The 23,583-nt window shown below is 39.0% G+C and overlaps 1 protein-coding gene and 2 pseudogenes across 1 annotated transcript; 1 reads left to right on the forward strand and 2 right to left on the reverse strand.

Annotated features, from left to right (window-relative positions):
- LOC107728863 (receptor-interacting serine/threonine-protein kinase 4-like) overlaps positions 1-699 on the reverse strand; it is a 9,431-nt pseudogene extending 8,732 nt beyond the window's left edge.
- A 1,856-nt stretch (positions 700-2,555) lies between these two features.
- Positions 2,556-6,583, forward strand: LOC107728852 (probable 28S rRNA (cytosine-C(5))-methyltransferase; annotated as a pseudogene).
- Positions 6,584-6,907: 324 nt separating this feature from the next.
- On the reverse strand, positions 6,908-18,694 carry LOC107728848 (nuclear envelope pore membrane protein POM 121-like). Its single transcript, XM_016539135.1, has 13 exons — positions 18,106-18,694; positions 16,352-16,561; positions 15,978-16,142; positions 15,743-15,823; positions 15,470-15,644; positions 15,202-15,293; positions 14,808-14,887; positions 14,521-14,645; positions 14,340-14,439; positions 13,856-14,245; positions 12,234-13,631; positions 7,920-8,021; positions 6,908-7,834 (listed from the first exon to the last, which is right to left on the reverse strand). Exons 1-13 carry the CDS (start codon positions 18,657-18,659, stop codon positions 7,740-7,742), a joined length of 3,567 nt encoding a protein of 1,188 aa, XP_016394621.1. The 5' UTR covers positions 18,660-18,694; the 3' UTR covers positions 6,908-7,739.
- Positions 18,695-23,583: the final 4,889 nt, after the last annotated feature.

Consider the following 23,583-nt stretch of genomic DNA (forward strand, 5'->3'; position numbering starts at 1 on the left):
TATATATATATTATGTGATTGACTGTTCAATTTTTAAATCACAGTATAAATAAGTGGCCCCATTTACCACAATTCACTAGAAGTAAATAAATAAATTCTAATAATAATAATAATAAAATACGAAATACTGTATATTTATTTCATCCTCTATAAATATAACCAGACGTAAAATGTTATGCGTGTGACTGCAACATCTGTGTGCATACCAAAGGTCTGGGTAATTCTTATGTATGGAAGGTTACTGGGAAACAAAGCTCACATACAGCCACTCCTTATCTTGTCAAGACAGTTAAAGTGGAAAATGGATGTAGTGTAAATGGAAGTCTTTAGACAGATGTTGAGCCATATTCTTGGCGTCTTAATGTGTTTGAATGTATATTTGGAGAGGCGGGGGTCATAATCATAGCTCGAGGCAGTATATTATTACAGTTTCCTGACACAACACGTTGAGGGGCAGCGTCTTTTTGCATGCCAGCATAACAAATATTAATGTGAACAGAATAGACACTTACATGCACACGGACAAAAATGGTTGTAGGTAGGGATGCACTGATACCACTTTTTCCAGTACTCGCCCGATACCGATACTTTTATTTTTGGTACTCAACTCCCAAACTCTGAAGCGTCAAAAGTTTTCAGAAGTCCCATAATCCCTGGGGAATTTTCTGGGACGTCCATTTTTCAAGCTGTTTAATACGATCCTGTGCAATCTGGATTCTCTTTTTCACATAAAAAGGTTTTCCGTCAAAGACAAACAGGTTGTGAATGGTTCCTTGTTTTTTTTCCCTGTCTGTACAGACGAGTTCAGTCTGGCCCTACCCCTCTGTTCAGGTGAGGGGGTGGGAGGAGCCTAATGACATCATTTCCTGAGCCTGGAACACACAAAGTGGCAAAGAGTCAATTGGCCAATCTAATTTTATGACACATATACCCGTTTATAAGCTAAAGGGCATTGGTGACACCCATAAAGCACTGATTCAACTTCACTGCATCTAATATAGTGCTAGAAGTTACAAACTTCTCAACTTTCTGCTCATGAAGCCTGGGAACTGTATTTGACATGGTTATCCAAGCTAAAGGAATGCTGGTTATCATCCAACACCTTTATAACCTGAGATCACAAGAATGTTAAAATCGTCTCTTAACCCCCTGGAGAAATATACAAGTTCTCTAGGATTACTCAACAATGTCCTGGTTATGTGATACGGCTAAAATGAGTCGTGTGGAATGTAAAAAATCATCGAACCTATTCATAGACGAGTTTATATTAGCCAGAGGTTCATGCATGCATGAACTCAATTTACGTTAATCTACACATAGTAGCTTCAGGGTAACATTAACTCAGTTTACATTCACCAGACCTTCAAAAATCGCAATGTTCTCATACAGTGTCCACATAAAAGTGAGTCACACTGCATACTTTTTTGATTCATTATGACTCAATGGATTATAAGTAAGGTAATTAATCTTAAATAAATGGTAAATCTTTCCCTTCGGGTTTTTAAAAAGCCATGTAGGTGGTATTTCTGTCATTTTTAACCCATGGGAATGTTTGCCATATTAAGCCTACTGTATCATATTTGATACATGAATTTGTAAAGCCTCTAAATTATCAACATGATCAAAACCATGCTGCAAAATCTACTACATGCCTTCTGTCATCTGATTGATAGTTCATACTTTTTAGTAAGAAAAATGCCTTTTAGTATAATTCTACACATATCCTCTTTCTTTTTGCTATGAGATGATTTTATAAAGTAAATTGTATTTGTACATCTCTCAATCATCATTCTATTGCATTTTAATTAAAACTACAGAGCCTCGATAATAAAACTTAGCATTTAAATATTACTATCTTACGAAGAGATATTATTGAGAGTGACAACAGCTGATATTTATATGAATGTTATATAAGTAGTTATTATACTGTACTATACTATTCTATCGCTTTGATCTACAAGCTATATCGAATTTTCATTTTACTTTTGTCCATATAAATTACAACATCTGCATCAAATTGCATATTTTTGGGGCTTCTGAATAAAATTGAGGTGTATGAGCTCCATATTTCACTGTGTCAAAACCTGATGTAATATTATTATAGCACAAAACACATACGCAAACTTGAAATGCATTTTTTTCCTTACAGTTATTTCATATGATAAGCTTGAAGTGAAACTCACTAGAGATGTCAATGGCTGCTACATTGTCTTCGAAAGGAATCAAAAGTGGACGCAAAGACAGGATCATTCACACGTGACTGAGGACAATAGTTCACAGGATGCTCGATGGGTTTCAGTTGTTCTGGATGCATAAAAGAGTGTCAGTTTAGTAATTAGCAATTCGTATGTGTCTGAGAGAGAACACTTGGGTGGGGTTAAAATCTAAATTAAAATAAAAAAGGAAAACCTGCATGGTTCATAATGGAGACAGTTTTTAGAATATCTTACCTTTATATGTTAGCAAGCACATTTATGAATCATCAGATTAGTTGTTAATGTCTTTGCCTCACCCTAGTGTACATTCATTAGCACTACAGTTATCGTAAGACGTTCCGTACTGTCGAAAAACGTTGCGAAAACTAACCAGGCAAATATGAAAACGTGGCCGGTGTATCTGCTCCACAAGAGTAAGAGAAATTGACTTGTTAACGGTACTAGATTACTTAAAAATTAGTTGTTTAAAGTTAAGTTTAAGCTCAGCTTACTGTATAAAGCGCCAGTGTTATTTTAATCATGGCACTTTACATGAAAGCGGCAGAGATTCTTGAGAAAGTGGCGCAGAAAAAGGGTGCAGTGAAAACTCTGGTTTATGACAGTAAATTTCAAGTAAGTGCTGATGTATGTGTACCTCGGGCATCTATAATTAAATCACATGGGGCGTAACTGGGTGTTTACATAACAAATGTGGCTTAAATTCCATCTTAAGTGGCGCACATTAAAATATTCTCTTTTACAAATGATATGTACCTTGTTTTCTTCACACGTGTCTCATAATTCACCGAGCAAACTGTTGTCTTCTTGGTAACCAAGTACACTTTTTTTTTTGTGATAAAACTGTTGGGAGAAATAGTTGGTCGAGTGGAAATGACGTCACGACTGATGGGCAGTCGTAATTTTTGTAAAGAAAAATAGACACAGTAAAATGTAAATGTTTTTGATTGTTTCACTCTCTCTGTAGACGGTCGTGTCTTCAAAAATGTAATATTTTTTTTAATGATAGACTTCTCGCTCATTTCACTCTTAAGAAAGTATTGTTTTTGTCTATTCATCAGAATATCAAGCAGCTCTTTGCTCTTGTGTGTGAGACACAGAAATACTCTTCAGTTCTGCAGGAGATCATCAACAGCACCAAGCTTCTGAAAGAAACAAAACTGAGGATCCATTTAGCTAAGGTAGACAGCTCTACTCTAACCCTCACCTGTAAAATCCCATGTCTGCGTCTGCGGTGCATCATTTTTTTTTCTCGGTGTAAACTAACCTAACTATTAAAAACTTAATAGATGTGTCATTGTGTGTAACCCAGGTGCTGGTGTATGACCTGCTCATTGGTCACGGGGTGAAATGTGGAGGCACCTGGAAGACGATGATGATGAAGCATCGCTCCAGACTACAAGCTGCCCTGGCAAGAATCAAAGTCAAGAGAAAAGTCAGTCGAAATCAAGACCTGCTGCCCTCCAGTTTCCAGCAGACTCAGGGTAATGTAGACATCAATTATTTGTATATTGCATATTATAATATCAGTTTTTCTGTGATAAAACAACTATATATTATATGATAAAAATGTATATAGATAGATGGGTATAGATATCGAGACCACTGCATATTTTGTGTCTCTTCAGATTATGCAATTCCACGCTATGTGCGAGTGAACACTCTGAAAACCACTCTTGAGGATGTCATTGACTATTTAAAACGAGAGGGATTTTCATATCAAGGAACAGCATGTCGGTAAGTTGTCCTCTGCACGTCACAAAATGTTTGTAAATTCTCCAGCGTCCAGATTTAGAATGACATGAAGGAGAGTAAATGATGGCTGAATGTTTCCTGAACTATTTCTTTAACAGTGCATTTCCAATTGATAGTTGTTGTTTTTTTAACCATTATTTCCCGTTTCATCGTCCCAGGCTCGAGGATCTCAATCATCTGTCCGGGAAGAGATTTCTGTGTGATCTTCATCTCCAAGATCTTCTGGTTTTCAGTGCAAAAACTGACTTTCATAATCACTTCCTTATTCTAAGAAATTAAAATTCATTCATTCAATAAAATATTAATCTTAATTATATATATGCATATACAAAATGCATGTGTATATATAATCTAATCTGTATATAATATTGACTTTTTGTTAAAATATTTTATGTATAAATACACACATACACACTAATATATACATATGATATATACATACTTATATTTTAATTACATAATATATTTTGTAATTGAATTGATTCATTTGATTAAATGTACAACAGGAAATTGTTTGCGTTTGATCTTGATGCAAAACGTCTGTCCACCATGAGCACTCTACTCCTTCGTGCCGGGGTCACATGTCATCAGCTGGCCAATCAGGATTTTCTGAAAGTAGATCCACAGAGCTCAGAGTACAAGGAAGTCGAGAATATCCTTCTGGACCCCTCCTGCAGTGGATCAGGTAATTATTGTGTATAAAGTAAAGTAATAATTGCATCAGCAATACTTTTAGATTTGGCCGTTTAGACGTGTGCTTGTCTGTCTCAGGGATGGTTTGTCTGCGGGATGAGGTCTCAGAGCTACAGGATGAGGGGCGTCTGCAGGCGCTGGCTACATTTCAGCTGCGCTGTCTCAACCACGCGCTGCAGTTCCCTCGGGTACAGCGTGTCGTCTACTCCACCTGCTCCATTCACTCACAGGAGAACGAGGAGGTTGTGTCGGCCTGCTTACAGCAGAACCCTGCATTCAGGTCAGAAACTCATTTCAGATTTGTTTCACAGTAAGAGAACATCATTTGAACTTTTTTTTTGTCTGTCTTTGCTTGTAGACTAGTTCATCTTCTTCCAAACTGGCCTGAGAGGGGTCATGAGCCTTTCACTGAGTGCCTTCGTGCCAGCACAGCAAAAACACGCACTCATGGCTTCTTTGTGGCCATGCTGGAGAGACGCCCCCCACAGACAGATGAAGAAAACCTCCTAGTCATGTAAGTCTGATGACTACTACTATGTGTGAGACGACTAGTTATAGACCGCTTTTTTTTTTTTTTTTAACCTGGGATATGCTACTAAAGTAAAAAAAAATAGAAATACATTTGCCTTTATGAGCATCCGAAACATGTAGCTCATATTTCACCCAATAATACAAAGAAACAGAATACTTTGCATGAAGAAAAAGACCATTTAGAAATTTTGAATTTGAAAATCTTGCTGGTAAGATGCAAAATGTTTTCAATTATATCAGCATAAATTTAATGCAGTACTATCATGACAATGATAAACAAGTACACTATTGTTAAGTTTGAGGTCAGTTTTTGAATTTTTTTAAAAAGTTTATTATGTTTACAAAGGCTGCATTTATTTGATCATACAGTAAAACTGTAGTATTGTGAAATATTTGTGAATTTTCAGCATCGCTACTTCAGTCTCCAGTGTCACATGATCCTTCAAAAATCATTCTAAGTTGATTTGCTCTTCAAGAAACTTTTCTGATTATCAATGTTGAAAACAGTTAACCATGCTTAAATTCTTAAAATCTTACTGACCCCTATATATAATATGTATTACTATTTAAATAGCACATTTTTTAATATTACCTAAGAATTTTTAAATTGTCCTGAAAATGTTACAATTAAAATAGCCCTAAATATTATTTTAATACCAGATTTTTTCTAGTTATGTTAACATGGTTTTATTATTGTCACAGCACAACATTGCCGTCTGGTGGTGAGGAAAAGCAGGACACACATCAGTCTGGTCCATCTGATGAGGAACTACAGAACACAGAGACCGCAAACCAGCAACCGACAAATCCAGTCTCAAAGAAGAAAAGGAGGAGAAACAGAAAGAACCACAAAAAGCAAGAATCCTGAAGTTATAGAGGACTTGAAAATCATATTACCACTGAATAACTGACTCCTGCTTTTATTGAAATGTGATGAATGATATAGTTGCAAGTCAGACCTCAGATTTCTTATTTCGAAATGTGTGAATTATCCGCCATGCATTGAACACCACTGATGAGCATAATTAGTCAACTTTACATTTTTATTGGAAACCAGCATGTCATTATCAGAGCATTTATGCAGACACAACACAATCCGTGTGCCGCTTCATTCAGAACTCCATTCACGCTTTGAGGGTTAGTGGGAATGGTCATTTACACACAAACTGAGCATTCACTAACAGCAACGTCTGAAAAACATACAACTAGGTACAACTGCTCTCAAACATTCACAGCTTGAGAAATCCAGCTCTCATCTCAACATCTCATTTTCTCAATAGTCTACACAACTCGCTTGTATTTGGTACGGCTTTCTAATAAACAGAAAGCCTGGGCTCATGCCTCCTTGCATCAGTTTGGGCATGAGGATACTTCAAAAATGTGATGAATTACAAATGGACTCTTTAGTCAGTAATCACAAAGAATTGAAGTTGGGATCAAATTCTTTTGAAACGCATTATTATGAAAGAACAGGCATCCATTTCTCAGAGTACAAATCTGACATCATCCATAATATGTAACCAGAAGCAAAACACACTAAGGCACACAGAGCAATGAATGGGTAAAAAAAAAGAAAGCTACATCCAGTGCCTGACAGTCAAATAAACACTGCTGACAGATGCAACAACTATAGAATTGTGGTTTTGCCTACATGTTTGCGTTAAGTGCTGACTTTAATTACTCAGAGTATAATTAACAGTAGATCGAATGAGGCAGACTGCAGTAAGACATCTCAGCTGGGACACAGGTGCACATTTAAAATGAAGAGGTAGTAAAACAGGGTATGGTGTGTCGGAGAGGTGAGCATGTCGCACTAAAAACATCAGCTTTGGTTTTAGACAGACGTCCAATGTGTGATAAACAGATACATAAACAGTGCTTCTCTTAAAAGAACGTGCAGAAAAAGCGATGTAAAATTTGATTGTTTATTATGCAGCTCACTCAGGCAAAAAAACATTTTTCTAAATGAAACGGGTAAAATATTTACGTTTTGAAGGCTTAACAAAAAAAAAAAGATTCTGCTAAGCATGATGAAAAAAAATGACAAATCTACACTAAATCGCAAGAAGAAAAAAAGAAAAAAAAAAAAGGTGTATTCACTGGATCTAAAATAAAGAGCATTTGACTACTCAAACAAGAGTCAAAATTACAACCTTTCAACAGGCCTGGACTGAATTTATGTGTGAGTCCAGATTTGAAAGTTTCTTTTTCTTTCAAGTATAATTCGCTCCTGTTCGCTATCCTTCCCCAACACCAGACGTCCTCATCAGACATTTACAGACTCCATTAGCGAGGACGTGATGAGTCTCGGTGGGCGCAACCAACAGCAGAGACGGGGCGGCCCGGTACACCCCATGAGCCTCGATCCTACACACCTGACCAGCCCTGGCAGTCTGGAGGGTTGTAGAGATGAGGTCTGACTGAGAGCCTTGTTGTGTTTGGACCAGCAGCAGTAGCAGCAGTGTCTGGGGCAGGTGGGACAGCCGGAGGAGTAGTTGCAGAGTCCAGACGACAATAATGAAAGGGACAGGACTCACATCAGCCACATTACTTCTTCCTTGGGTGCTGTCTGCGTGCTTGTAATCGTCGAGCCCCAGAGGTCTTGGAGCCTGCTCCGATAGAGAAGGCGGCTGGTGAAGCACCTAAAAGGACTCAAACATATATTTATAAGATGTAGGGAACTATTATGCAATATTATTTAAAAAACTAGAAGTGACTGTATTTTACCAAATGGTGAGGCGCCCATTGCTCCAAATCCTGGGGTTCCAGGACTACCAAATGGCATTGACATTCCTGCAGATGCCTGGCCAAAAGCAGGAGTTGATGTTCCTAAGACAACACAGGACAGACAAGGAGAGTGTAAGATGACTGCTTTACTGGGTTTAGTGCAAATCATTAAATAACTCATCCGCTTACTGCTAACCAAGTATAAATACAAAATACTAACCATTTGTAAACTGTGCACACTGTGCAGTAATACTCTGGGCAAAACTAATCTTAAGTGGAATTTAAAGGGGTCATATGATGCGATTTCAAGTTTTCCTTTCTCTTTGGATTGTTACAAGCTCTTGGTGCATAAAGGTTATGGATTATGGTAAGGGGCCTTACATTTCCGACGCGTGCTTGCGGTGTTCGGCCAATCACAATGCACTGGGTCAGCTGGCCAATCAGAGCAGACTGCGCTTGTCGGAAGGAGGGACTTTGTAGAAAACGAAGCGTTTGAGAGAGGCGGGGGATAGAGGACCAACAATAATGTACAGTATTTGAAAAAGAATGTGTTTTTTGAACATTAAAGCATGTCAACATATTCTGTTACACCAAATACACAAAATAATGATCTTTAAAATAGCATCATATGACCCCTTTAAGGCAAAACTAATCTAAAGTGTAATTTCAGAATGATTCATATACTATTGCAGTATTTAAGGTTTTGAATTAGCTTTAAATTTTAATTTTTTCCCCCAGTTTATTTTAATTTTAGTTTACATTTTAATAACTAAATGTAGGGCTGGACAATAACTCAATATCAACACATATCGCGATATAATTTTTTTTAGTAACTAATATTTTTAAACACTGCCAATATTTCAGACATTTTTATATGAATGTATCTTTGAAGGGAACCGACTGTCTTCAAAAAAGTTTTTATCTGATAAAGTAGCGTGTATGAGCATAGCACTGCTTTGTATACAGCCGTTATCGGGGAAACCAGTTTCTATCGCTCCAAAAGCGCCTCCTGCTGGCTAGGCTTGCCATGATAGACGGTGTTGACGGTGATACCGTTGTTAAGCCGCAACACCGGTTGCGTCACTTGCCCACTTGCCCACCGACCCCCACCGTCGTTTAGATTTTTTATAGTAATAAAAATCATTTAGTTCAGTAAAAGAACAGAAATAAAAGCGACGGAAAGCGAGGAAAAGAGGGAAAATTCAAACGAACTAAAAACGAACAATTGCTTTACTCCGAATTGTCGCTATTTCAAAGTGAAAGTAAAATGCGCACACCGCTTTTACAAGCTATTTACAAGGAAAGCGAGGAAAAGAGGGAACGCCCCGCCACCGCGGTGATACCAATATTACCGGTGTTGTCACACGTCGATTAACCGGTGGGAAAATTTCCTCACCGTCACAACCCTATCTTATTCCCAGTCCTGTCTTAACAACAGCACACTGTGGGCTCAATCAAACAAATAATTTACACAGGATCATGTTTTGATGAACACAAGCTCGTTTTGATGGTGTTCTGCACATTACCAGGCCTTTGATCTACTGGAAGCAGGCAAAACCTGTTCCGGCCCGCTGTGGCCAACTTCTGTCAAGATTCTTGGCCTAAGCACAGCAACTTGACCTGTCAGACGGGGAAGGTCATTAGTATGCTTTAGTGGGGACATTATTAAAGTTATGATGGTTTTTGTGATTGACCTTGACCTTCTGGTAATTTCCTCACCGTCACAACCCTACTGCTGGCAGAGAATGGACTTGCATTTGCAATGAGCCCGTCTCCAGCAACACCTTTTTGTTGTTGCTCGCTCTTTTTTTTCCTATTTTCTGCAGCAACTTCCCATATTCTTTATCCTGGCTGAAGCACTTTTGTTTCAATCTATAAGAATGATCAGTCTATGTTATAGTTAAAAGTTAAAGATTAATATTATTAAGGGGAGTCTGAAAGTCTTATGTTTATTTGACAGTGATTTCACATTTCTTGTTTGGATCAAGGCTAAATAAAACACAAATCAAAGGTGAACTAATTTATTTATACCGTTTTTAGTTCTAAAATAATATATAGTCTTTTAGGAGAAGGTTCCATAGAGTTGGCAAATTCATTTTTCAGAAGTTTGTAGATTGACATCCATTGTGGGGGTTTCTTGGCAGTTTTTCTGAGGATTTTTTAAATATTGTTTATATCGATATCAGAATTATATTGCATCAACCAAAACTACGAAATATATTGTGATATAAATTTTGGCCATATCATCCAGCCCTAACAAAATGTAAAATAGTTTTCTATTAATATTTCTAATAATAATATTTCCATTTAACTTATTAAGCTTATTTAATTTCAGAAATATGAAATACCACTTAAATCGCCACGCCTGTTCTTGTTATCAGTCATTGAGAAAAAGAACTACATAGATTTAAAAATAAATAAACATCATAACATCTTACTTGATGCTAAATAAATTTCAGGTAATTTCCGGTCCTAAATAAATAAAAATCTGGGCAGCAAAAATAGCCTAAATCGCTACATTTAATTTTTTAACATTATGCATGTCAGGGTGATAGATGAGAATAGTGCAAGAAGTGCAGCAAAAAGCAGCTGTTGCAGCATACTTGTATTCTAGATCATAACCTCTGGTCAGACACAAATCAGGAGCACAAAAGGCAAGTTACTGCTAATTTTGAACACAATTTACAGCATACATGTTTTTGCATGCTTGACAAAATCTGGTAAAACAGGTAACTGCTGGGTGGAGCATCTGTGAGAGGAAAAGGAGTGAATGCCACCCAATAATCAGGATCAAAGAGAACTGGCATAAGAACTGCAGTTACACACACACAGGTTTTGTCTGGTCTGGTCATGATGTATTCAAACACAAAATGACCTGCCCAACTCAATCCGAGCAGCTGAGTCCTTAGCCATCTTCAAGAATCGGCTAAAAACACATCTCTTCCATCTTTATTTGACCCTCTAACTCTAGCACTCTCTATTTTAATTCTATTCTTAAAAAAAACAAAACAACAACTAACTTGCTTTCTAATCTTTTTGTATTATATCGGTTTTCTTTTCATTTATTATACAATTAACAAAAGCTGCTAAATGACTAAATGTAATGTAAATGTAAAATATGAACCAAATATAAATAACCACATTATTTGATTACAAAACAGCAATGACTATGTAGTTTATTAGTGTAGTTTCTTTCATCACAGTTTTTACTGTGTTGTGTACGCATGTTGCTGCATAAATCTGTTAAGTAAGTTCTCCGCTTCGCATCGTGGCCGCATCACCACCTCGGGTGTGCATTATTTTTCTAATAATTCAACGGCCTGTCGTCAATTATTCCGCTTATACTACGGTTACCACACCTCAAGACATCGATCAGATGATATATTTAAAGGGATTCGTCCGGTTTTTGTACTTAAATTGCTATTGTGAGTAGGGTTATTTCTTTCGAATCTCATCCAACGCCTCTTTTGCTAGTTCCAAAACGTCATTTTAAAGCTGGTAATGGAGGCTTGAGCCGTTGATAGCATTCTAATGCAGTTATTAATGAAGTTATCAGAAAGAGAGCGAGAGAGAGACAGAGACACACAGAGAAAGAGAAAGAGAGAGAGAGAGAGCGCTTGTGTGAATTAGGCTACCTCTGTGCGTCCCTCAACAGTGTTCTGCAGCAGCGTCTCTAAACAGCGCTGTTATTACCTCGCTAGTGAGAAATGTCATGTGTAGCCTTTAAGTTGCTACACTATATAGGCTAACTGATCAAATCGTCAGGGCAGCGCTGACAACACCTTTTTGTGCAAACTGCGTGACCGTAGTGTGCTTGTGCGAGCACATGTGATTGCAGTAATTCCTGTGTGCGGTATAGGTACTGTATGCTAATTTCCGTTATTACAGTTAACTATGCGAAGTGATATGGAACTGTAATGCGGTCAAGAGAGCTGCCTGGAACTACGTTCGCCATGCGTTTTCCTGAAAATAATTGCACACCTCAGAACGTTCATCAGCCAATCAGATTCAAGCATTCAACGGCCCCGTAGTATAATATATATATATTATAAAATAATAATAATATATTATATATAATAATGAATATTCTGATACCACTAAACTGTAATTGCTCACAAAATAACTGCCTATATCTCTCTCTCTTTTATGCATATACACACACACATTAGTGGTTGATATAAACCAATACTTGTTATTGTTTTTTTGATAGTCAGTGCTGATATGTGAGAGCATATACATATATCATCAGCCACTACACAATATATCAATGTCAAATAGAACCTTCTTGACCCATCTCAATAAAAACAAACTTACCAAAAGCAGGCTTGTTATCAGTGTTGTTGGCACCAAAGGAAAAGCCTGGCGTTTGAGCTGCAGGCGCAGGGGTTCCAAACGGTATTGCTGAGAGCGACGCCCCAAAGTTAAACCCTCCAGAAGCAGGAGGTGCCGGAGTACTCGGAGCAGGGTTCTGAGTGGCTGTTGACGCCCCTCCAAAGGTGAATGTAGGCGCCGGGGCAGGGAGAGGAGCCACAGTCTGTGTGGAGGCCCCAAAGACAGGAGCCGCAGAAGGGGTTGTGGTGTTTCCAAAAGAGACGCCAGCTCCACCGAACGTAGGCTGACTGTTAGTCCCAAATGCAGGCGCTGCTGTGCTGGCAGCGGCTCCAAACATGAATGGTGTTGTGCCGCTACTTCCACCACCGGCACCAAACGTGAAAGGCTTTGGAGCAGCAGGGGTCTGCTGTGTGGATGCTGGGAAGGTTGATGATGAAGTGAAGGTTGAGCTCCCGAAAGTGGTTTGCGTTGTGGGTGTCTCTGAGGATGTAGTGGTACTGCTGGTCATTCCAAACCCACCAAACGGAGTGGATGTGGAGTTCTGGTTTGCCGACAGCTGGCCAAACGTGAACGTGCTTTGGGCCTGTGGGGCGGGTGCAGGTTTTGCTGCTCCGAACTGAAAAGCAGAGGCGGTGCCACTAGCATTAACAGTGTTGGTTTTCAGCGCAGGGGCAGCCGTTGTGGTCGATGTGGCTCCAAACTGGAACGTGGTGTTTGTGGCAGGAGTGGATGTGGTTGTTGAGGTCCAGCTTCCAAACAGAGACTGGGAAGGAGTTTGCGTGGTTGGGGCGGCAGATGATGTGGACACTGTTGCTGGCTGGGTACTGGTTAATCCACCAAATAACATCCCACTGTTCTGTGAAACTGGAGCAGCAGGGGTTGATGTCGTTGGTGTGGCTGTCTGCCCAAAGGCACTAATGCCACTTCCTGTGCCAAATAAAGGCTTGAAGGTGGGCTGGGTGGGTTTGACCTCTGCTGTGGAAGCAGGTGTGGTGCTTGCTGCGCCGAAAATGGGCTTAAACACAGATGACAGGGGGTTGCTAATGCTATTGACTGATGCAACTGTGGTCATATGCGCAGCAACTGTGGATTTAGGAGGCTCAGATGCAGGAGTGGCTACGGGTTTAATCAAACTGAACAGGCTGCCTCCTCCGCCCAGGGATGGCTTGCTTGATGTGGGTTGAAGAGGTTGGGCCAGGATCTGAGCGAAGGCAGAGGTCATGGAAGTGGCTGGCTTGGAGGCAGGTGATGATATGGAGGATTGGGTAGAGAATGAGGGCTGCAGAGCGGTAGGGCCTGACTCAGATTTGACAACTCCACTGCTCAGGTTTGTGGGGGCAACAGCAGGTGTAGAAAGACTGGACACAGACACTGCTGGAGCTGTATAGAGTGACAAAGGCATACAAGGTCATGTTAAAATGCATGGATCAAGGACCCAAATGAATTCATTAATAGTTTTTAAAGAAAACACATTTATAATGTAAATAAATAAAGATTATTTTAAATAAGTGCTGTCCTTTTGAACATTCTATTCAACAAACAATCCTGACAAAAAAACAATTACCCCAAATCTGTAAAACCAGTGGAAAATAATTTCTACAAACCTGCAGTGGTAGTGCCCATTAGAGTGGGAACATTGAGAAGCAGATTATTCTTCATGTTTTTCAGGGACTCCAGGAGAGGGTTTGAGATGCTTGAAGATGGAGCAGTTGGAGCAGCTGGTGTGGTAGAGATGGAGGGGGCTGAGGTGAGAGTCAGGGGTGCAGTACTAGCCACACTGGGTGCAGGGATGGTAAGGTCGATAGTTGGAGCGGGAGTTGTAGTAGTGGCTGGGGGGGGGTCAGGCACAGGTGTGGAGAGAGAAATCAGAGAGGGTGCAGCGCTCATGGCAGGTGCAGTCCCAGATGAAGAAGTTGGAGCTGGCTGAGAGAACAGGGTTAAAGAGGGAGCCGGAGTTGGGGTGGGTTCAGAAACTGGAGGAGGGATCTCTGGCTCTGGAAGAAATAAATAAAAAAAAAAGTAACAGAATTAGCTGCAAGCATTTCATTGTATTTATAGCCAATCCAGGCGAGAGTGAAGAGAACATACCAGGCTCCTCCAGGACCTTCTGTATCTGGCTGAGAGCTGCTTTCTTCTCCATATCTAGATCTTTTACTGTGATCGTATAGCCAAGTTCAGGAGGTGGTGGCTGCAGACACAATGTTACAGTGATGAATATCCACTATGCAAATGTGTGGTGGAAATGTGTATCAATAGCTTTGTTACTTACCAAAGAAATCTGATCTCCTCTGTTTGTGGTCACCAGCTGGATTTTGCGCTTACGTTTGCCACTGCCGCCTCCAGAGTCAGATGTCGATGTTGCAACAGGTGCCTCAGATTTTGGAGTAAGTTTAGCTGGTAGAAATAAACTCAAAATGAAACTTTTGTAGCATTCCTAGTGCAAAACATTTAATCTTTCATTTATACCATTAATCAATGCTATATTATATAAAGTTGCAATAAATTAGTTAATAAATCAAAAATGCATTATATGAACGAGGTAACATGTTTCCTCACTTGTAGCAGGTGCAGGGTCAGTTGCCACCTTATCCATTTTCACAAAGGATGTAGAACTTGGTGAGGTAGCATCTTCCTCCCTACAGCACACAAAACAGTTTATGAACAGATTAACATAAGAATGTCTTAAGCAGACCCTGTACAATCAAGAGCATTTATGATGTTCATGACACTGATTAGACATTTTGCAGCTGTGTTTACACAATATGCACAGCACAACAGAATGAAACATGAGTCTCGAGACACACTTTTAAAAAATAAACTATTTTAACTCAACCTGCTGTTTTGCAGTGACAGTAAAGACGACAAAAAAATACAGCCTTGATGAACACGAAACTTATTAAAAAGTCTTTCGGACACCAATGAATGGTAGTGAACACTTAAAGATTCCTACCTTGCTTTCTTGGCAGCTCGCTCTGGAGTCTGACACCGAGATCCTCCTGGGCTTGTAAAAGGAGAAAGACTGAGACTGGATGCTGCTCTTCTCTGAAAATACAAAATTTAAGGAATTGAGTCAATGAATACAAAACACAACCGTACAAAAAAAAAAACAAAGCAATAATCATCAATATGCTCACTAACTACCAATTTTAATCATTTCTTATTACATTTCCTCAATCTGCAACACTATGAGACTATGAGAAAATGGTCAAATGAAATACCTGTGGATAACCCTGTGTAGAACTGTAAGAACTGCGAATGGGATTTCGGACAGATCCAGGCACCCCACTGGAAACAGGAGCACCACTTACAGAGCTGATAGAGGAGGTGCGAGACCGCTTCATAATGGACTCTTCATTGAGAGAAGAGTTCATCCCTCTCTTTAGACTGCCTGGTCTGAGGAGAGGAAACGTAATCAGAGATAATGTAATGAAGACTCAATGTTTAACATATGTAGAGGCAGATTTTACAGTGGAAGGTGTATGGTCACCTACTTTGGCACAAGCTGAGATGGAACTCCATTTGCAAGAAGTGGCTCAAACGCTGACTGAGAACTTCCGCTGCTGTCATGTCGCCTAATGAGAACAAGACAATTATTCGGTAAAACTACAAAAACCAAAAGCAAACCCTCTAAGTTCCACATACCATGGAAAGTTACAACCTAACAAACTCAAAGAGGATAAGATTGTGTGACGACTTTCATTTGGTCACTTTCTGCCCATCACATACCTCCTTTTGCTCTTCTGGCCAGAGGAAGCACTCCTGTCCTCCTCATCAACCTCCCTCTTCCTGCTCTCTCTGAGCACGCTCAGAACAGCTTCTCTGGAGCAGGGGTCTGTCTGGGCTCCAATACCTGGAGATCTGACTGCTCCAGGGGAGTTCAGGTGATTGAAGCTAGTAACAATGTAGCATTTACATATTAGCAAAGACAATTTCTCTTGACAATGCCCTTCACTTTAATCCTGCAGCAACTGTGGCAGCTATAGACAAGGTTTTAGGAGAGAAATAATCCCAAACAGGATTTAATTAGACTACAGGCAAATACAAAAGCTATTTTAATGCTAGTGCCCTTCATTCACTCTACAGAATTTAAAGCGACTCACAATGATGATCGAGTGGGGTCTGGTCTGGCGATCTTCACCGTGACCGGACTGTGAACAGCAGGTGAATTGCGTTGGGTGAGGACATTCTTCTTATGGAAACCATCCCAGTTTGCAGGTGGCATCACTCCAACAGGGGACGTCCCCGTCTGCTGAAGGGGGTAATGTCTTTGGGGGGTGATGGTGAACCGACTTGCAGTGCCCACAGGGTCCCTAATGGCATTGAAACAGCAACAGGTTAGTGCTTCAAAAGATCTTCATAAAAAACTTAAACACCTTCACAGAAAATAATAATAAATCTTGCATTACTAATGATTTTATGTTTTTAAAAGATTTTAAAAGATCAAAAGGTTTCCTATGCTCATCATTTATTTGATAAAAATAATTTTGCACCTATATATAGTTGCTCTTTTGTTAGTTTTGACTGCTTTTATTGTCCTCATTTGTAAGTCGCTTTGGATAAAAGCGTCTGCTAAATGACTAAATGTAAATAAAAAATTAAGTAAATTAAATTAATAGTATTGTAAACTATGATGCAAATCATCTTTACAACATGCTAATTTAGAGCTCAAATATTCTTATTATCAATGTTGAAAATAGTTGATCTGCTTAGTAATATTTTTAGTGGAAACCGTGATGCCCCATTTATTTAAAAAATTTTTTTTTTAAATTAGAGTAATTAATGCTTTCATTAAGCAAGATTGCTATAAAAGACAATTGTTACAAAAGATCTCCAATTCAAATAAATGCTGCTTTTTAAACTTCCTACACAAAAAAATCCTGAATTTTTTTAATTCCCACAAAATATTACACAACAAAAACATTAATAAGAAATGTTTCTTGACCACCAAATCAACATATTAGAATGATTTCTGAACGATCAGTTGACACTGATAATTCAGCTTTGCCATCACAGGAATAATTTTTAATTATATTCAATATTACTATACTTAAAATTTTTAAATATTTAAACAAATAAATAACATTTTTACATTCAAACAGAAAAAAGGGTTACTTTTAACTAATATTTCCCAATAATACTGTATTTTTGATCAATTAAATGCAGCCATGGTAAGCATAATACATTTCTTTCAAAATTTTTTTTTTTTTTAAAGAACCACCTTCTAAACATCTAATTTTTGTTTCTCTGAAGTCAGTCAGTCATATAGGTATAGAACAACATTAAACACGTTTGCCCCCAAAAAAACCTAGGCTGAAAAGTAGACTGTACAGCATGGTGACAAATTCCAAAATAAATAAGACAAATAAAGTGCTACATTAGAATTATAAACGCAAATATTACATTTCAAGACTTAAGTAATAATGTATAAACAAAATATGAAAAAATTATCCCTTGACTAAAGAAAATAAATTCATTGTGTTTCCAATTCCATGAATTAGCAGACATAAGGACATTCACGATGCAAGTGCGAGCACAAAGCGGTCACAATGCTGTTTCATGTTAAGTGGAAAGCTTTATGCAACCCTACACGTTTAGTGTCAGGCGTCCAAACTGGTGTAGGAGGAGCAGTGCGCCTGACCAGCTCCAGGAACTCCCACATTTTCAAATCATGGAGGGAAAACTGGGACAACTTATATGTTAGAACAACTGAGAATGCCAAACGTGTACAAACACGATCCTGATAGACGCTACATTTGTTTTATTAGAGCGTAAACAGAAGAATCTCTAATGCATTCCTATTAAAAAACGCGAGCTTAGACAGAGAAAGCGACAAGACAAAGCATTTGGTGTTTACCCGAATGACAGTCTTCTGTTAGGGGTGTGCACAGCATGAATAGGTCGGGCGAGTCTCTCCCGGAGATGATCTCTAGGGTGCATGAAAACCCCCGAGCCTCCAGCGGGCCTCACCGCTGCGGAGGGGCTTTCTTCATTCTTGGCGAGGTAACTTCCCATGAGTATATCCCGAGGGCTGAACACCGAGTCACTGAGCGTGTGGTCTCTTCTATAATACGAGCCCGCAAAGTGTCTATCGCTGGGTGACGCGAAGGAATTTCTAGCATCACTTTTACGTAACTTGTTTCTGCCGGCGGCCGGGACTCCGCTCAAAGTCCTGCCCGGTAACCAGCGCAGCAAAGCCGACGGGACGCTCAGTCCACGGCGAGGATTGAGGCCTAGTCTCTCGAAGAGCTGCAACTCCTCCGCTTTGTGAAAATAAACGACACAAGACACGACACAGATAAAAAGTATGTACAAATAAGCTGGTATGTAGCTCAACACAAGTAAAAGGAGGAATAAAGAGAACACCGCAGCGGAGAAAACGACTACCCGCCGTTTATCTTCAGGAGACATGGCGGCACCGCGCCGCCGAGAGAAGATATCCCATAATTCCCCGCGTCCGCGCGCGTTGTTTACGTCTCGATGATGTTCGTGACTGCACGCGTGCAAATTTTAGATTGATTACAGTGTTTTACCGCACACTAGCGTTGTAATGTAAAGCAACACTAGCATTTCTGTTTATATTACATATTTAATAGCGGCAGAAAGACTAAGTACTCACTGTATTATGGTTTGTTATTACTCACAATTTTAACCCCTGAAAATTATGAAAATTACAAATACACACACACACACACACAAATATATTACCTTGTTTTGCAGTCACCTTATCAACATGTTTAGTTATGAGTGTGTCTATGCGGTATGTATTATATATATATACTATAAACTATATATATATATATATATAGTTAGAGAGAGAGAGAGACATCTCAGATGACTGACCTCTTCCAGTACACTTTTGTTCTTCTTTACATTTGATTTGTACTTAGCTTCTTCTGATATGTGAATTTATGAATAAAAGCATTTTACTGTATTTTACAGTTTTATTGTGAAACGTATGGCAGTGTGACTGCAGTCACATACCGTTTCTTCCTGCTATAATTCAATGACAACTAGATGGCGCAAATCGATCAAAATACAACCTCAGTACACATGGCTACATTTTCCGTTTACAGTTGTTCGTTTCGCAGACGCTTTTATCGAAAGCGACTTACAAATGAGGAAAACAACAATTCATCGTAAGAAGGCGATGTGTTCAAGCAATACATAATTTTACATATCGATCAGAATAGTATAAACTAGAACAAGTAAGGACATGAAACAGTGAAAGTAAAGAAAAAGATAAATATGTTTATCTTTAACATGAGCACTATGAGATTCTTAAACAACTTATACATAGGCCTATTACATAAACCCAACACACTTTACAATCTATAAACTCCAAATGTGTTTGAAAATCCGAATTAGATTCTCTCAGATGGCTTGAAAAAGTGATGCACCTGTCAGCGTCTTAATTTATAGAGCCTTTCTCAACGCATGGCACCTTGTTGCCACGGCAGATTAAAAAGTGCATGGATAACGTCTGCACTGCAGGTGGCCTGTTGTTGATATCAGTTTAGCATTTGGATAAGCAGCACAGCGGTAACCCAGCTGCTCCAACATTTTAAAAGGGCAGGTGTGTTACCCAAAGCCTAAAATGTTAATTTCCATTCAGCACGCTTCAGCCGTTTGTTTCGGACAGTGCGTGTGTGGCTGTTTGCCAGGAGGAGGGTCTGAATCTATTGCTCTGAGCGCTTTCATCATGCATGTATACGCACACACAGATTGGCCAGGGTTCATTCAGGCACCCCCTCACTTCTCTTCATTGGCCTTATTCTGTTATGAGCTGAGTGCAGATGGTGCCGACCTTCTGCTGGTCTAATGGGTTTAAACCTGGCCGGGCTCAGATTAATGGCCCAGTTTGAACCAGGAAGTGCAGAGGCCAATTACGTCCTGAAAAACATTCCCCTTCTGCAAATCTGCATCAGACACACGAGCCTCCCCCTTTAATCTCATTGTGAGGTGCTATTTAATCAAATACGCTCATCCTCTTGATCCTCCATCGTTCATATGTGTACAGTTCAGCTTTTTACTATTTTGAGGGGAATCTAGACAGTGAAAGAGAGAGAGAGCAAAGGAAACAGTCTTTCGTTTGTCGTGTAGCTAATTTCCTGCATCAGACAAGTTTTGGCTTTGTTACTAACATCAACCTTTTACAGTTTTATTGTGAAACGTATGGCAGTGTGACTGCAGTCACATACCGTTTCTTCCTGCTATAATTCAATGACAACTAGATGGCGCAAATCGATCAAAATACAACCTCAGTACACATGGCTACATTTTCCGTTTACAGTTGTTCGTTTCGCAGACGCTTTTATCGAAAGCGACTTACAAATGAGGAAAACAACAATTCATCGTAAGAAGGCGATGTGTTCAAGCAATACATAATTTTACATATCGATCAGAATAGTATAAACTAGAACAAGTAAGGACATGAAACAGTGAAAGTAAAGAAAAAGATAAATATGTTTATCTTTAACATGAGCACTATGAGATTCTTAAACAACTTATACATAGGCCTATTACATAAACCCAACACACTTTACAATCTATAAACTCCAAATGTGTTTGAAAATCCGAATTAGATTCTCTCAGATGGCTTGAAAAAGTGATGCACCTGTCAGCGTCTTAATTTATAGAGCCTTTCTCAACGCATGGCACCTTGTTGCCACGGCAGATTAAAAAGTGCATGGATAACGTCTGCACTGCAGGTGGCCTGTTGTTGATATCAGTTTAGCATTTGGATAAGCAGCACAGCGGTAACCCAGCTGCTCCAACATTTTAAAAGGGCAGGTGTGTTACCCAAAGCCTAAAATGTTAATTTCCATTCAGCACGCTTCAGCCGTTTGTTTCGGACAGTGCGTGTGTGGCTGTTTGCCAGGAGGAGGGTCTGAATCTATTGCTCTGAGCGCTTTCATCATGCATGTATACGCACACACAGATTGGCCAGGGTTCATTCAGGCACCCCCTCACTTCTCTTCATTGGCCTTATTCTGTTATGAGCTGAGTGCAGATGGTGCCGACCTTCTGCTGGTCTAATGGGTTTAAACCTGGCCGGGCTCAGATTAATGGCCCAGTTTGAACCAGGAAGTGCAGAGGCCAATTACGTCCTGAAAAACATTCCCCTTCTGCAAATCTGCATCAGACACACGAGCCTCCCCCTTTAATCTCATTGTGAGGTGCTATTTAATCAAATACGCTCATCCTCTTGATCCTCCATCGTTCATATGTGTATCAGTTCAGCTTTTTACTATTTTGAGGGGAATCTAGACAGTGAAAGAGAGAGAGAGCAAAGGAAACAGTCTTTCGTTTGTCGTGTAGCTAATTTCCTGCATCAGACAAGTTTTGGCTTTGTTACTAACATCAACCTTTTTCCCAGTCCCCCTCCCAAACCATCTGCCGCTGTGAGGGCAGCATAATTACCCCAAAAAAGCCCCTTCCCCCCGGACCACAGCCTCTGGGTTTCCTGATTAGATGTACCCCACCTCATATGACCGTGTGTTACACTCCTTGCCTCAGACAAGGAAACACAAATGTTATATTTGGGTTAGACCTAGACAGCAATACAGCATTTTCAGTGCCAAGTTATAGTTTTAATGAGCAGGGAACACAAATATTTTACCTGAATTTCTATAGTGGACTCGCTATATACGTTTGCTTGCTTCATGCATATTCACTGATAATTTTCAAAAAATATTTAAAATGATTTTTATTTTGACCAAATAGTATCTGCAAACAATTTATGTCGAATTTATGTTTTTATCAAACTAGTTTCCCCTCAAGTTCACACAAGTGTCATAGCAGATAAATTCACAGGTGTAGTTCATCACATTACAGAAAGTGCTCAAATACTTTTTTTTTTAAATTATTTTATTATTTTAAATAATATATGAATATATGATCTATTATTAAATATACGTGTGTGTGTGTATTTTTCAAGTACACAGTGTCTTGGTAATAACATTTGATGGCCACAAAGTTTCCAAATACCTTTCTTCATCTTTTGAACAGTATATCTATTACCATCTATTTGTGATATGTTTTGCTTGAAAGGTGTTATCTTTCATTTAAAGAAAAGACCAAATAAATGTCCAAAAACTTTATTTGGGACCCCCCAATGTATCCCCACTAATAAAACACATACCAACTGACAATAAAAGATCACAGCCAGGTTTGAATTCTATATACTGTTCCCATGTTGACAAACAAATAATGTCAGATTTGTATTATGAAATGGTCTGAACTGTTTAAAAGAGTGTTTCGGTCTTACAACTCACTGTTTTGACAAAATAATGAGATAAATGGAACTTCCATTCCAAATAAAATTCCACACAGTTTATTATTTATTGTGAAAGTTCTTTTTGTTAGTTTCCATAAATAGTCAATGGGATTCACAGGCAAATTCACTGGTGATCTCTTTATCTACAGCAGAGAGGCTTGATAATCTTGCAGCAGGAAACACTGAGCTGTGTTTGTACACAGTTCAGAAATAATCCAAGTCCAAGAAATCACACACATGCACACGTGTTGGTTGTGCAACAGCTCATCACCACAGTCTGAGATGAGGGCAGTGGGTAAATAAATATAACCTGAAACCAGTGCAGAGATTACAGTATCTCTAATCTAAAGACTCTTATTGGGAACATTTTCTCATATGCATCAGAGTTAAAAGAGTGTTGAGGATGGATTATGACATATTTAAATGCATGAGTGTATGATTTGTATGTATAAATCTTTTTTAGTGCGACTTCATGCAACATATAATGTCATTTAATCTTAGGGTATTGCTCTATATTGGCTTTGGTGGTTTGCTTTGGGTTAGAATGTATATTTTCTCTACAGAGGAGCTGTGTCTCTGTGTCTCTCCTCATCTCTCTCTCTCTCTATCACATAGACACTCACTGACTCTGTCCGGGATGGATATCGCATTTATTTTTAGACACAGTGGGTTTGGCCACCAAGAAGCTTAGTATACATCATGTGGCTGCGGCAGGCAGCTTTGAGGAGAAGTCGAGAGAGACAGAAAGACAGACCTCCACCCTATTCCACAATTAGCTACTGCTTTAAATGTACCCCACACCTCATTTCTCATTACCATAATGTAAAAATACCACATTCCCATGACTCTGTTGTGAAAAAAGAAGCAAAAACAGTGGTAATAAAAATTTAAAGTATTTATTCTTCTTGGTAGTATAGTTGTTTTACTGCTTCCACTCACAGTGAGTTTGGTTTTATATTAATAATTTCAAATAACTGCTTATATTATGAATTATATGCTGTAATTTATATAATTTATATTATGATATATATATATATATATATATATATATATATA

Source organism: Sinocyclocheilus rhinocerous, unplaced genomic scaffold (assembly GCF_001515625.1).
Source record: "Sinocyclocheilus rhinocerous isolate Xijiao unplaced genomic scaffold, SAMN03320098_v1.1 scaffold397, whole genome shotgun sequence".
NCBI classification, from domain to species: Eukaryota; Metazoa; Chordata; class Actinopteri; order Cypriniformes; family Cyprinidae; genus Sinocyclocheilus; species Sinocyclocheilus rhinocerous.

Excerpts from the sequence above, each read along its gene's own strand:
- LOC107728848 (XM_016539135.1), bottom strand. The coding sequence starts at position 18,659 with ATGTCTCCTGAAGATAAACGGCGGGTAGTCGTTTTCTCCGCTGCGGTG. Across the intron at positions 15,824-15,977 it reads GGCCAGAAGAGCAAAAGGAG|GCGACATGACAGCAGCGGAA; the intron begins GTATGTGATGGG and ends TGTTCTCATTAG. Across the intron at positions 15,645-15,742 it reads CCATCTCAGCTTGTGCCAAA|ACCAGGCAGTCTAAAGAGAG; the intron begins GTAGGTGACCAT and ends TCCTCTCCTCAG.